This window comes from Marmota monax, unplaced genomic scaffold (assembly GCF_021218885.2).
Source record: "Marmota monax isolate L192 unplaced genomic scaffold, Marmota_monax_Labrador192_F-V1.1 WCK01_AAM20220418_F8-fsc00158, whole genome shotgun sequence".
In the NCBI taxonomy this organism is placed as follows: domain Eukaryota; kingdom Metazoa; phylum Chordata; class Mammalia; order Rodentia; family Sciuridae; genus Marmota; species Marmota monax.
Genome location: NW_026694092.1, coordinates 2,171,774 through 2,186,289, shown reverse-complemented (window position 1 = coordinate 2,186,289; position 14,516 = coordinate 2,171,774). Strand labels below are relative to the sequence as shown.

General features: G+C 40.4%; 1 protein-coding gene across 5 annotated transcripts in view; it reads right to left on the bottom strand.

Annotated features, from left to right (window-relative positions):
- Sytl5 (synaptotagmin like 5) overlaps window positions 1-14,516 on the bottom strand; it is a 257,975-nt gene that overhangs the window by 22,618 nt on the left and 220,841 nt on the right. For all 5 annotated transcript variants that reach the window (XM_058585750.1, XM_058585751.1, XM_058585752.1 and 2 more), the window contains 4 exons: window positions 9,103-9,189; window positions 7,670-7,735; window positions 3,052-3,230; window positions 434-533 (listed from right to left, as the gene is read on the bottom strand). In XM_058585750.1, the coding sequence (XP_058441733.1) occupies window positions 434-533; window positions 3,052-3,230; window positions 7,670-7,735; window positions 9,103-9,189 (432 nt within the window). The remainder of the gene's footprint in view (window positions 1-433; window positions 534-3,051; window positions 3,231-7,669; window positions 7,736-9,102; window positions 9,190-14,516) is intronic.

The following is a 14,516-nucleotide window of genomic DNA, read 5'->3' as shown; positions in this document are numbered from 1 at the left end:
CCATCTCTGGAGTTAGTACTGCTCTGGCGGAGGCGCAGATGTCCAACCCTGCGCTCCCTCTGGTTTGTCTGATGAGGGATCTGATGGACAATGTGTCCTGGGCACTACCCTGATGGGGTTGCTGGGTTCCTCCAGTGCTCCGTATATTTGTGGTTTTGGGCCCCGGAGCATTGGGCCCCCCTGTCCGTTTTTTGGCAATGGAGCCCGATGCCTTTCTCCACGATATCGTGGATAAACACCTGGTCCTTGTTCGTTTTTTGATAATGGAGTACCCTCTATGGTGGTTTGAGAACGGCATTCATTAGCCCAATGTCTCCCTCTACGGCAAGGGGCCCCAGCAAACTTCCAGCTGCCAGCAAGTTTTGACATGCAAATTAAACCAATGAGGTTGTGATCAATATCACATGAGTTTACTATGAGAATATTTACTTACCTTTAGTATTTCATTGAATTCTGGATTGGTGCCTGTTCTGATTTTGGTCTTGCGCTTATTGTTCCGGGACTTGTCAGGAAGAAGATATGACTTGACATAACTGTGGATAATAAAGGATGAAAGTAATCATTTGGAAACATCTATTTTGTAAGAAATGCTCAGAGACTTCAGTGAATAAAGGGCAATAGGTAAGTATAAGAGACAGAAGGAAAGAGAATGTAATGTATATATCAAGACACCTTAAAATATAACTCCGATTGGGCTGGGGATGTGGCTCCATGGTAGAGTGCTTGCCTGGCATGTTTGAGGCCCTGGTTCAGTCCCCACACTGTCAAACAAAACAAAAAGAAACAAACAGACAACTCTGGGCAGCTGGGCACAGTGGTCCACACCTGTAATCCCAGCAGCTAAGGAGGGTGAGGCAGGAGGATCAGAAGTTCAAAGCCAGCTTCAGCAACTTAGGGAGGCCCTAAGCAACTCAGAGAGACTCTGTCTCTGAACAAAAAAATAAAAATGGCTGGGGATGTGGCTCAGTGGTTAAACACTCCTGGGTTCAGTCCCTGGTACCAAAAAGACCAAAACAAACAAACAAACAAACAAAAATAACTCTGGGCCCTTAAAAAAAGAGAAGTAAATTCTAGTGGTAAAGATGGCAGATTCTGGAGTTAGACCCATTGATTTTGGATCACCCATGCTTCACTGGGTCTCAGTTTCTTCTAGTGTAAAACTGGGATGAGGAGCTGAGGCTATAGCTCAGTTGGTAGAGTGCTTGCCTTGCATGCACAAGGCCCTGGGTTCAATCCCCAGTACCATAAATAAATAAAATAAAACTGGGATGATAACAGTATGTAACTCATGGCATTGTGAAGATTAAATTAGTTGACACCTGCAAGGAGAAGACATATTGGACCACTCAATAAATGTAATCTGTTTTCATTATCAGTGTTCTCACAAATTTTCTAGGGTATAGGCCTCTCTATTCTTCATCCTGCCTTCTGATGTTGGGGAGTAGGGGTCAATGGTAATGAGTGATGAAAGAAAATAGTGAAAAAGGAGAAACAGAAAACAACAACCGGAAGTCATAAGAGCAATTGTACCCAACACCTTGGCTTGAACTATTTTTTGTGGCAGGGGCGTCATAGTAGACGTAGAAATGCGTGAGTTGCTGCCAGGGTTCTAAAGTATATCTGCTGGGGTTTTATATTTTATTTGTTTATTTTCTTTGCTGCTGGGTTTCAAACCCAAGGCTTCACGCATGCTCAGCAAGCAGTCTTCGCTGAGTCACAAACCCAGCTCCTGCTAGGGTTTTAGATGGCCCCCTTCCATGCTAGTCAAAATGATTATTATATTGGTCCTGGAACCCTCTGAAATTTAGTTAAGGGGGCAGATGGACCAATCTATAGTCAGAATCCAATCATCTGTCTACTTTAGGATACTTGGAACCAGTTTTATTGAGTTGTTCATTGGGCTTAGGTCATGTAATATGCAAAAAAAGAGTTAACATAGCAGGCCTGAGATTGCCATTCTTAGAAAAACTTGCTTGCAAGTTTTGCCCTTAGATGTCATTTGGGAACATGGATTTCAGGAGGGTTCCTACCATTCTTAGAACTGATAAAAGTCGCTCACTGGGCCTAAACTGTTTGTACAAACAATATAACTTATACTGAACATGTGTTTTCTTTCTGAGAGCCTAGAAATTTGGTACATGACCAGCTGAGCCTCTTAGAAGCTTCCCTGGTAGACATTTCACAAGAATTAAGAGCATCATGTGTGATTCCCTTGGAAGCTTGAGTCTGGTTTATTCAGGACTTTCCCTCTCACGTGTCTTTTCTCTTTATTGCTTATAACTACATGTACATTCCTGTGAGCCTTTCTAGTGAATCAATGAACCTGGCAGTTGTCATGGGGACCCCTGACTCATCTTTACATCGAGCTCCCCTCCAACATGTCATGCTTCATATTGGACCACTCAGGCTGATCCCTAGGATCCCCAGAGCCTCATTAATTGCCCTTCTGAGTTGTTAAATTGGGTAACAGCTTGGTAATTATGTCTGGAAGTTTTCCCAGAACAAAAATCAAGAGGATACTCTTGTACATCCTGGGTATGCCAACATGTTGGGCTTCTACCTCAAAGAGTGATCTCTGTGCAAAATACAAATTTGTCACTGCTGAATTATGTTGAGTAATGGCCTCTTAAAAATAAGGTAACCAGCTGGGACCCATGGCACACATCTCTAATCCCAGCAGCTCAGGAGGCTGAAGCAGAAGGATGAGGAGTTCAAAGCCAGCCTCAGCAAGTTAGTGAGACACTTAGCAACTCAGTGAAACCCTGTCTCTTAAAAAATATATATATAAAAAAAGGGCTGGGGATGTGGTTCAGTGGTTAGGCACCCCTGGGTTCAATCCTTAGTACCCCCCCCCCAAAAAAAAAATGAGGTAACCAAGGATGTGACCATTATATGTGTACTTCAGACAACATTTAGAAGGATGTATGGGAGGAAGGTCTCTGAGCATGCTCTGAATCCAAAGGAACACTTAGGCTCTTTGGAAACAGAAACACACATACACACAAAGTAGGTGGTACTTGGCATGGTCTGAGGAACATGCTATGTGCTTACGCATCTGTCCTCTGTTTCTTTTCATCTCCTATGGCCAGATTTCTGCAATTCTTGACATAAATGTAGAGCCCGCCAGTTTTGTAGCAGTAGCTGATGTGCAGAAGGATCTCGCCACTGACCTTCACGTTGCCATAGTCTCCTGTTTCACTGTAAACACTCATCATGCTGTTAAGGCTGGTCTGGAAAAAATAAAAGGAAAGAAGGCACCTGGTGTTATTGTAAGAATCTCTTCACAGAATCCAGCCCCTTCATGGATTACCATTCCTGTTCTTTAGAAGGAACAGGGAAGGGGGGCAGGCAGTAAGGGAAGAAAGCCAGCAGCTTGTTTTGCTGGTGGAGAAAAATCCCAGAGCAACAGACAACAGATCTTGTACCATTCATAAGGAAGGCAGGCAAGCCTTCCTTTCCCCAGGAAGGAAGCACTGCCTTTCCCCAGTTAACTAAACCTTTGGCTTATTCATGAGGAATTGTGAATGTCCCCTCTCCTCTACATCGCTGCAACTTTCTGCATTTTTACTGGCAGACTCAAGTTCAATGTGCTTCAAAGTCTGGAATACACTGAGCAGGACAAAGAAAAGCTCATCTCACATGCAGTGCTAGCAAAACTTCTTTCTCTGACATTCAACAAGGAGCATGCAGTCAGTTTCGGGGAGCCAGGGCAGGAACTTTAGCTTTAGCAAGGGCAGGAACTCATGCACTGATATCTGATTTGATTCCTCAAGTTACTCTGTGGCTATGTAGGAAGTGGCTTTGTAATTCTATGCAAAATAGCAATCCACAAACTATAACACTAACCAATAAAATCATAGCCCTACCAAATAATAAAATAAAAAATTCCCCAAAGGTCCAAATCTTCCAGAATAAACGAGGCTTTTGACACTAATGACATGAGGCCTATTTTTAATACATGCAACAAAATTATCCTTTAGTGCTAGAAGCAAAAACTATATCTTTGTAATGAAATGAAGATCCTTTCGAAATGAAAAGATCTTAATTGTTTTAGCTTCCAAACTTCCTCGTGCTGAGAATGGAAATTGAGAAATCCCCACCCCACCCCACCTGGGGTCCCCCACCCCCCAGATGCCAGTGAAGCCCAAACTGTGACTTGTTTTCTGGCTAACACAAGCCAGCTAAATCTATATATGTATATTTCCTGGCTTTTGTTTTGTTAAACTGTAACTGCTTCTATAGGACCTGCAGAGAAAGAAACCATGCAGCTGCTTCTCTCCAGTTTTAGCTAAAGACACTAAATTTGTTTTCTCCTTTGGGGTCCTTTGCTTTTTTCTCATGCTGGTGGGCAACTGAAATCTCACCAGCTGCAATCTATCTAGTAGATTCCTTGGCTTGGCTGCCAGTAACATTAACAAGACTTTCACATAGACCAGTGACATGCATGAATACCATAGAAGGCTTTCATGAATGATGGAATGATCCAGTAGTTTTCGTAAACCCTCTTCTGCAAACCACTGAAGACTATGGTAAATGCAAAGAGAGTTTAGGTTTTCTGTGTGTGTGTGTGTGTGTGTGTGTGTGTGTGTGAGAGAGAGAGAGAGAGAGAGAGAGAGAGAGAGAGAGAGAGAGAGAGAGAGAGAGACTGTTACAAAAGCCATTGTGTTCCTTCAATTGCTTAGAGTAGAGCTATTCAAACAATAGTATGTTTGTGACATTGCTCCTGTCTCTCTTCTAAGCTTAAGACAAGGGCAAAAGCAAATCAAGAATTGTGAAATTATTTGGAAACTACAGCTTAAAGAGAGAGAGAGAGTAACCAAATTTGTCTTTCTCATTCCTAAAACAAAGCGACAGAATGTACATGCATAGTAGGTGGCTTTCAGCAGTGCTTTTCAAACTTTCATTGATATAAATCACCTGGGGATTTTTTTTTTTTGGACTGAGATTGAACCCCAGGGTTCTTAACTACTGAGTAACACCCTCCAGTTCCTTTTATTTTATTTTTTAAAAAAACATTTTTAGACAGGGTCTGTCTAAGTTGTTTAGGGCCATGCTAAATTTCAGAGGTTGACCTTGAACTTGCAATCCTACTGACTCAGCCTCTGGAGCTGCTGGAATTACAGGCATGTGCCACTGTTCTGGCACCTGAGGATCTTTTAAAAATGAAGATTCTGACTAATGATGCAGTCTGGGTGGGGGTCTGAGATAATGCTTTTCCAACAAACACCTAGATCCAAAGTTCCCAAACAGTAAGTACCCTAGAACACAACAGCAAGTTCACAGAAGCATCAGAAAATATTTTAAAGAAAACACAGCATCATCTATCAGACACCACACAATATACTAACTAGTAGTTTCCAGTGTCACTGTTAAATCATAATACTTTTTTTCAATGGCTACGTGAAGTTGAACTTTTGGCAGTTTCTGCAACACAAAGCAAATATTTCATAAAAATGTGGAACGGGAAATGAAAGTGATGATGTCTAATCAGATTCCAAGATTTGAGAAACCATGTGAGGCTCAGCAGACACATATGTCCTAATCAGTAAGTAATTGGGGCTATTTAAGAATGGAGCCAAGATATTATTTTGCCTTCTATTGACCTCCATTATTTTTTCAAAATGGTTATTGTTAGTGCCCAAGTGATTATTAAGTTGTTTAGATCTAATGACGTAATAAATTGACTAGTCAGTTGTTGCTTTTGGTCTAGGAGAGCCATAAAAGTATTATCCAGACTCTTAGAGGCTTTGTGAACTGAAAAAGTTTTGGAGTCTATCCCAGTTTATATAAACTGGTCCATGGACCAGGCTTTGAGTACCAAGGGCTTCAAGAATAAGCCTCAAGAGGCTGGGGATGTGGTTCAGTGGTGGAGCGCTATGCCCAGCGTACACAAGGCTCTAGGTTCCATCCCCAGCACTGTAACAGTGGTCACATCACCTTTTGAATATAGCCCTTGCTGCTTATTTTAAAAAGGATGTGTTTTTATTTTCCACTTCTCCTTCTCCCCCTCCCTAACCTGGGGACGGGGAACAAGATTACCTTGAGATATCAGTCCTTCAAGAGAAGGAGATGTCAAATTAACAAGTGAATTTCATCAAAATATCAGGATATACCTGGAATGCAGCCTTTAAATAGCTTCTTTAAAAGGTCTGTGCTAGGGCTGGGGGTATAGCTCAGTTGGTAGAGTGCTTGCTCAGCACGCATGTAGGCCCTGTGTTCAATTCCCACCACCACATTAAGAAAAAGCTAGCTGTTTTCCCTAAAGAGCAAAACCACGACCTGGGAGTCCTCTGTGCCTCTCATTTGCTAGCAAAGCAATAAAACTTCTTTTTCCTTTTTCTCAAAGCCATGTCCTCTTAACTGGATTGACTTTGGGACAAGGACCAAGCTCCAGCTTTCAGCAACAGCACCACCAAAAAAAAAAAAAAAAAAAAAAAAAAAGCCTCAATTCTCTCATATCAATTCAATCAAGACTTAATTCCCACACATCTGGCTCACAAAAATTGTTGGCAGTGTCAAAACATTCAGAGAGGTTAGGTTTCTAGTCGGAGGCCCTTTCTAGTCGGAGGCACATTTAGGTATGTCCACACCTCATTATCTTCTTGTATGGCTGACTTGTGTCTTCACGTCCCTCTGTAGCCACATGGTCAAAGAGGAATCTCTGTAAGCAGGGGATCCCCACAGTATAGAAGAAAATCTAAGAACCCACAAATACTGAGGTTTGGGAGAATTTAAGGTAGTATGGCAATTTTACTCCTAGCCAAACTTGATGCTCTTTTTTTTTAATATTAATTTTTCAGTTTTCGGCGGACACAACATCTTTGTTCGTATGTGGTGCTGAGGATCGAACCTGGGCTGCACGCATGCCAGGCAAGCGCGCTACCGCTTGAGCCACATCCCCAGCCCCAAACTTGATGCTCTTAAGCAAGCCCAGGCTGTGACTATAAAGATGTTCACTCCAAAGACCTTGTTAATGATGAGTCATTATAGATTGTGTCTTTTTTTATGATACTGGGGGTTCAACCTAGGACTATGCTACCAATGAGCTACACCCCTAGCCCTTCTTTTTTTTTTTTTTTTTTTTTTTTTGGTACCGGAGATTAAACTCAGGGACACTTGACCACTGAGCCACATCCCCAGCCCTATTTTGTATTTTATTTAGAGACAGGGTCTCACTGAGTTGCTTAGGGCCTCGCTAAATTTCTGAGGCTGGATTCAAACTCATGATCTTCCTGTCTTAGCCTCCCAATCTGCTGGGATTACAGGCATGTGCCACAGAGCCTGGCTCCCAGCCTTTCTTATGTTTATTTTGAGACAAGGTCTTGCTAAGTTGCTTAGGTCCTCAGTAAATTGTCCAGGCTGGCCTCGAATGTGTGATTCTCCTGCCTCAGCCTCCTTAGTCACTAGTATACATGCATGCACCACCAACACTGACTTGGAGGTTTGCATGGTGACTTTTGACTAGCATCCAGATTCTAATGTTGAATGACTTGGAATACTTGAGTTCTCCTAACCTCATTCATCTTTTCAAAAGAGAATCTCTGGTTAATGGGACACAAATCAGAAAAAGATATATGCTGGAAGAATTGCCCACCAAATCATGTTTCCCGAACCATAGAATTTGTGAAGTACAGTTGGAAAGAAGGAAAAAGAAAGTTTGAAAACTTACAGTGTCTGAATCAGCATCAGGTACATTTAGGTAGGTCCACTTCCTGTCAGAGACTGCTTGAGCATTCTTTAAGACAGCCAATGATCAAAAGAAAAGGGAGATTAGAGCATAGAAGTCAGAGAAGCAAAGAAAAAGACTTACAGGCACACAGATTTAAAAAAAAAAGACACAGGGGCTCCTAAAACCTTCCTCTCAAGGAACACTTTGAACACTAAAGAATGGGCTTGATTCTGTAGGCACTGGGAAGCTGCACTAGAGACATCTGAGTGGTATATGGGTTTTTTTTTTTGTTTGTTTGTTTGTTTGTTTGTTGGTACCAGGAATTGAACTCAGGGACACTCGACCACTGAGCCCATCCCCAGCCCTATTTTGTATTTAATTTAGAGACAGGGTCTCACTGAGTGGCTTAGCACTTCGCTTTTGCTGAGGCTGGCTTTGAACTCACAAACCCCCTGCCTTAGCTTCCCCAGCCACTGGGATTACACGCGTGCACCACTGCGCCCAGCGCTGAGTGGTATGTTTTGCAAATTGACTGACAGTGGTGTGGAGGACAGTTGGGGAGTGCAGAGAATGGTGTCATGGAAACTTGCCAGCAGAGAACTAAAATCATTTATAAGCTTGAGCTAATTGGGCCTAAACTAGAAAATGGAGAGATTTTTAAAACTCCACACAAAATTGTACAAATTTATGGGGTAGTGTTTGAAAATTCAATACATGCACATGATATATAACGATCAAATAAGGGTAATTACATTTCCATCTCCTTAAACACATTATTTCTTTGTGTTGGGAACCTTCAAACTCTTCAGGCACTTTATAAAATGGGAATGAAGATAATTTTTTGAATTTTTTTTATTGTTTTGGTATTAGGGATTGAGCCCAGGGTCACTTTACCACTGAGCTATATACCCATCCCTTTTTATCTTTTATTTTGAGACAAGGTCTTGCTAAGTTGCTGAGGCTGGCCTCTAACTTGAGATTCTCCTGCCTCAGCCTCTAAAGCAACTTGGATTATATGTATGTGCCAACATAAAAGGCTAAGAATTAGGGGCTGAGGTTGTGGCTCAATGGTAGAGTGCTCACCTAGCATGCACGCACAAGGCACTGGGTTCAATCCTCAGCACCACATAAATGTAAAATAAAGATATTGTGTTCACCTAAAACTAAAAAATAAATATTTTTTAAAAAAGGCTAAGAATTAAGAGATTTTAAAGCCTGGGCAAGAAACATGGAAGGAACCAGGAGCCTTAGATAAAGCCCTCATAAAGTTAGACTAAATAGTACTCTGTGGGCAAAGGATAAGTAGGAATCTACAATGACTTTTAATTCAGTCTCACACATTTTCTCAAGAACATTCATTTCTTCTTTGGAAATGCACCGAAAATTAACAAGAGAAAGAAGAAAATTTCTGTGTGTGCTAGAGAACTGCTTACGGTTGACAGGCCACCTGCCAGACTATGGGTGTTTGCAGAAAACTGGGAGGATGCTAAGTCAACGCCTTCAGTGTCTTCCAAGGAGATCTAAAAAAGGAGGAGAGAAAATCAGTGGTTTCATTCATTTCTTTCCTAGAAACTGTTTTAACTGAAACACAACTTTCTTTCATAAATATCTGAAAATCAGATTAAAATATCTAGAAATCATCCCATTCCTAGGACACCCCCCCCCCAGTCAAATTGAATTACAGCAATGGAGGAGTAGACAGGGGCTGGAGGTGGAGGACAGGGTCTCTTTTCTAATAGTGTTTGCAAATTTGGAATCATACAGACTTGGGTTCAATTCCTACTTCCCCAGCCTCTAAGAAGATTCCCTTTGGGGAACATACTTATTTTTAATTTTAAAATAATTTTGGGCCAGTAACTCAGGAGGCTGAGGCAGGAGGACCACAAGTTCAAGGTCAACCTCAGCAACTTAGAAAGGCCCTAAGTAACTTAGTGAGACCCTGCTCAAAATAAAAAATAAAAAGGGCTCCGGATGAAGCTCAGTACAAAAAAAGGAGGAGGAGGAGGACAATAATAATTATTATTATTATTTGGGGTTTGTGATTGCTTATGCCATTACTGCACTGTACTGACTATTATCTTTGCATAGTGAATTTTGAAATCTATTAGTATAAATCTTCCAACTTTACTCTTCAAATTTGAAAATTTTATTTCTGGGATCTTAGAATTTTCATAAAAACTTTAAATCATCATGTCCATTTCCACAAAACATACTACCTGGATTTTCATTTGTATTAAATCTACAGATTCATTTGGAGAGAAATTTCATCTCAAAAATAGTAATTTTTTTAATCAAGGAACATAGAATATGTCTCTATTTATTTAGATCTTTAATTTGGTGCAGCAACATTTTTGTAAATTTCAATGTACACATCTCACACTTTTCAAAATAAATTAATTCCTAAGTCTTTCTTTAATATTTTTCATGCCATTGTGAATGGAATTATATTTTTAAATTCATTGTCCAATTGTTCATTTCTCCTCTTTTAATTTTTTTTTTTTGAGACAGGGTATGGCTAAATTGCTGAGGCTGGCCTCAAACTTGCAATCCTCTTGCCTCTGCCTCCTGCTCCTGACTTGCTAGGATTCAGGTATATACCACCACATGTGGCTCCAGTTTTTCATTTCAAGTATATAAAATACAATTGACTTTTGTGCATTGATTTAATATCCTTCAACTTTATTGAACTGATTAGTTCTAGTCATATTTTTGCATATGTTTTAGGATTTGCAATACACAAAAAGTATATCATCTTCAGGCAAGGAAGATAATTACTTCCTTCTTTCCAATGAGATATCTTCTTTTTTTTTTAAAGAGAAAGAGAGAGAGAGAGAGAGAGAGAGAGAGAGAGAGAGAGAGAGTGTGTGTGTGTGTGAGAGAGAGAGAGAGAGAGAATTTTAATATTTATTTTTTAGTTTTCGGCGGACACAACATCTTTGTTTGTATGTGGTGCTGAGGATCGAACCCGGGCCACACGCATGCCAGGCAAAAGCGCTACCGCTTGAGCCACATCCCCAGCCCGAGATATCTTCTTTTCCATTTTCCTTTTCTATTCTTTTCTTTCTCCCTTCTTTACTGTAATAGCTAAAATCTCTTTCCTATACAATGTTGAATAGAAGTAGTACAAACAGAAATCCTTATTTTGACCAGGCATGGTGATGTAAGCCCAGTGGCTCAGGAGGCTGAGACAGGAGGATGGTGAATTCAAAACCAGCCTCAGCAACTTGGTGAAGCCCCCAAGTAACTTGGTGACACCCTGTCTCTAGCTAAAATATAAAAAGGGCTGGGATATAGCTCAGTTGTTAAACATCCCTGGGTCAATCCCTGGTAGAGAGAGAGAGAGAGAGAGAGAGAGAGAGAGAGAGAGAGAGAGAGAGAGGGGGGGAGGGAGGGAGGGAGGGAGTGGGGAGGCTGGGAGGAGAGGGAAGGGAAGGGAGGGGAAGGACAGAAGAAAAGAATCCTTGCTTTGTTCCTCCACTTAGGTAGGAAGAACTTGGCCCCTTTTGCCATTAAGTATGATGTTAAGTTGTAGTAACTTTGTAGATGTTCTTTACTAGACTGAGGAAATTCCCTCTATTTCTAAATTGTTGACAATGGATGTTGGATTTTGTTAATCAATTTTACTGCACCTACTAATCACTACTAGGTGATGTGGCTATTACATTAATTTTATTTATTTATTCTTTAGTACTGGGAATTGAACCCAGGGGTGCTTTACCACTGAATTACATCCCCAGTACTTAATTTTTTTTTTTTTTTTTTGAGGCAGGCCTGAAACTTGGGATTCTCCTGGCTGAGACAATTACACTTGGTGCATTAATTTGTTTTTGAGTGCTAAATCAATCCTGCATACCTGGAATAAATCCTACTTTGTTATGGTATATGATTCTCTTTTGTTACTGGACTTAATTTATTAATACTTCATTAAGGACTTTGTGTGTGTGTGTGAGAGAGATACTGGGATCCGACCCAGTGGTGCTTTACCACTTGAGCCACATCCCCAGCCCTTTTCAAAATTTTGAAACAGGTTTTCACCAAGTTGCTTAGGGCCTTGCTAAGTGGATGAGGCTGGCCTTGAACTTGTGATATTCCTGCTGCAGCCTCCAAAGTCCCTGGGATTACAGGTATGTGCTGCCACACCTGGCTTTATTAAGGATTTTTGCATCTATATTCATAATGGATATTGGATGCCCCATTGGCTTGGGAGGCTGAGGCAGGAGGATTATGAGTTCAAAAACCAGCCTCAGCAATGGTGAGGTGCTAAGCAACTCAGTGAGACCCTGTGTCTAAATAAAATGCAAAATTGTGCTGGGGATGTGGCTCAGTGGTCAGTGCCCCTGAGTTCAATACCTGGCAAACCCCACCCCTCCAAAAAAAGACATAATGGATATTGATTGGTCTGTAGCTCACTCACCTGAGATCTCTCTCTCTCTCTCTCTCTCTCTCTCTCTCTCTCTCTCTCTCTCTCTCTCTCTCTCTCTCTCTCTCTCCTTTTGTACCAGGGATTTAACCCAGGGGCACTTAACCACTGAGCCACATCCCCAACCCATTTTATTTTTTATTTTGAGACAGGGTTTCACTAAGTTGCTTAGGATCTCACTAGGTTGCTGAGGCTGGCTTTGAATTTGAAACCCTCCTGCCTCAGCCTCCCAAGTTTCTGGGATTACAGGCATGCACCACCACACTCAGCTGTTTTCTTTTTTATGATGTCTTTGTCTAGGTTTGCTATAAGTATAATACAGACCTAATAAAATTAGTTCAGAAATATTTCTTCCTTCATTTTTTGAACAAATTTGTGAATTGTTAGAATTACTTCTTCTTCAAATACTTGATGGAGTTCATTAGTGAAGCCATCTGTGCCTTGGGTTTTCTTTGAGAAATTTTAAGGTTGGCCTAAAGCTTCCTCCATACATATTTTAAGTTTGGCTTTAATTTCTCCAAACAGTGAACTGCAACTGAACATGATATGTAAATAGAATGCAACCTATTCTTGTAAAAGTAGACACCTATGGCCAATCACAAACAGCCGACTGTTCAAATCACATTTAAATAAGATAGACTTGAATTGTGACCAATTAGGCTGTCTCTATACCTTATTTCCATCTTCTATATGTCACTTCCTTTTCTCTGCCTATAAGTATAACCTGCCCATGTGGTAAGGCATACCAAACCACTTTTGGTTCACACTGCTAGCAGATTCTAGAATTGCAAATAATGCCAATAAAGGTCCACAAAGCTAGATTTGTGGTCTTTTTTTCTTTTAATAAATAAGGCTTAAATTATTAATTCAGAGTAGAGGAAAGGTACCAGGGGAAGGAGGAGGGGAGGGAAAGGAAAAATATTGGGGAATTATATTGACTACATTATATTGCTGTATTGTGTGCATGTTTAAATATGTAACAACAAATCCCATCATTATGTACAATAATACACCAATAAAAATATGGAAAAAAAGAAATGTACATGGGCAAAAAAATAATAAATTATTAATTCAATATCTTTACTTATTACAGATCTACTCACATTTTCTACTTTCTGAGGTATTTCTGGTACTTTGCGTCTTCCTAAAGATGTAACTATTTCATCTAAGCTGCCAATTGTGTTGGCATACAGTTGTTCACAGTATGACCTTATAATCATTAACATTTTTGTTATATGGGCAGTTGTATCCCCTTGTTTATTTCTCCTTTTGTAATTTGTGTCTTCTCACCTTTTTTCTTGGCTACTCTTGCCTACTTTAACTCACTGGTTTTCATCTGAGATGGATTTGTCCCCTCTGGGATATTTGGTAATGTCTGGGGATATTTTGAGGGCACAGTTGGTGGAGAGTTTTTGGTGCCTAGGTAAAGATCAGGGATACTTCCAAACATACTACTTTACACAAAAAAGAATTCCTCCCACTCCAACAAAAAATTATACAGTCAGAAATATCAATAGTGCCAAGATTGAGAAATCCTGGCTAGGAAAATCCTAGTTTGTCAATATGGTTGATCTCCTCAAAGAACCAATATTTATTTGCCTTCATGTATTGTAACAACTCTGGATTCTGAGGGTTGCTACTGTTGCTTGTTTCTATATGCTTGATTTTTAGTTTGTAGGTTTAGCATCTTGCCTGAACTCATCTGTAGAATCTGTTTTCTGTCCCATGTGTCTGCTGATGTCTCTGCTCAGTTTTTACTTTTAACAAACTTCCTATGATTCATCTCTGTGTATGCAGAATTTAATGGTAAGTTAATGATTGTGAAGATATTGTGCTCAAACACCTCCAGCCAGTGACCCTTCATCCTCATTTCAGTGGATCTGTGTGTTGTTTTTAGAATGTATCAAAATCAGTCACCTTTTAAGTCACCCGCAGCTGTTACTTCCCTAGGGCTTTCTCGCATGTGCTCAGGTTTATGATCAGCCAGGGATGTTTGCATAGCTTATACCCATCAGCTTTTCCCTCCCCCCAATCCTCCACATGAATGTTTAGAGTGCTTATCAAGGCCATATATGACTTTCTTGTTGATTGATTTCCTATTACATTTCTGGCTAGTTCAGGGATCTATTGCTTACCCCAACCAGGGCTATAAACTCAGAGTAGCTGAGCTATTGGTCTTCTAAAATTCTCTTGTTACTTCTAGTACCTTATTTATTTATTCATTTATTTTAGTTGTAGATGGACACAATACCTTTATTTTATTTTATTTTTATGTGGTGCTGAGGATCGAACCCAGTGCTTCACACAAGCTAGGCAAATGCTCTACCACTGAGCCACAACCCCAACCTGAATCCTAGTAGCTTTTAGTCACTAAACCACATAGGGTTTTTTGATCAGGCAAGCATATTATTAGCAAAATGTGTAATT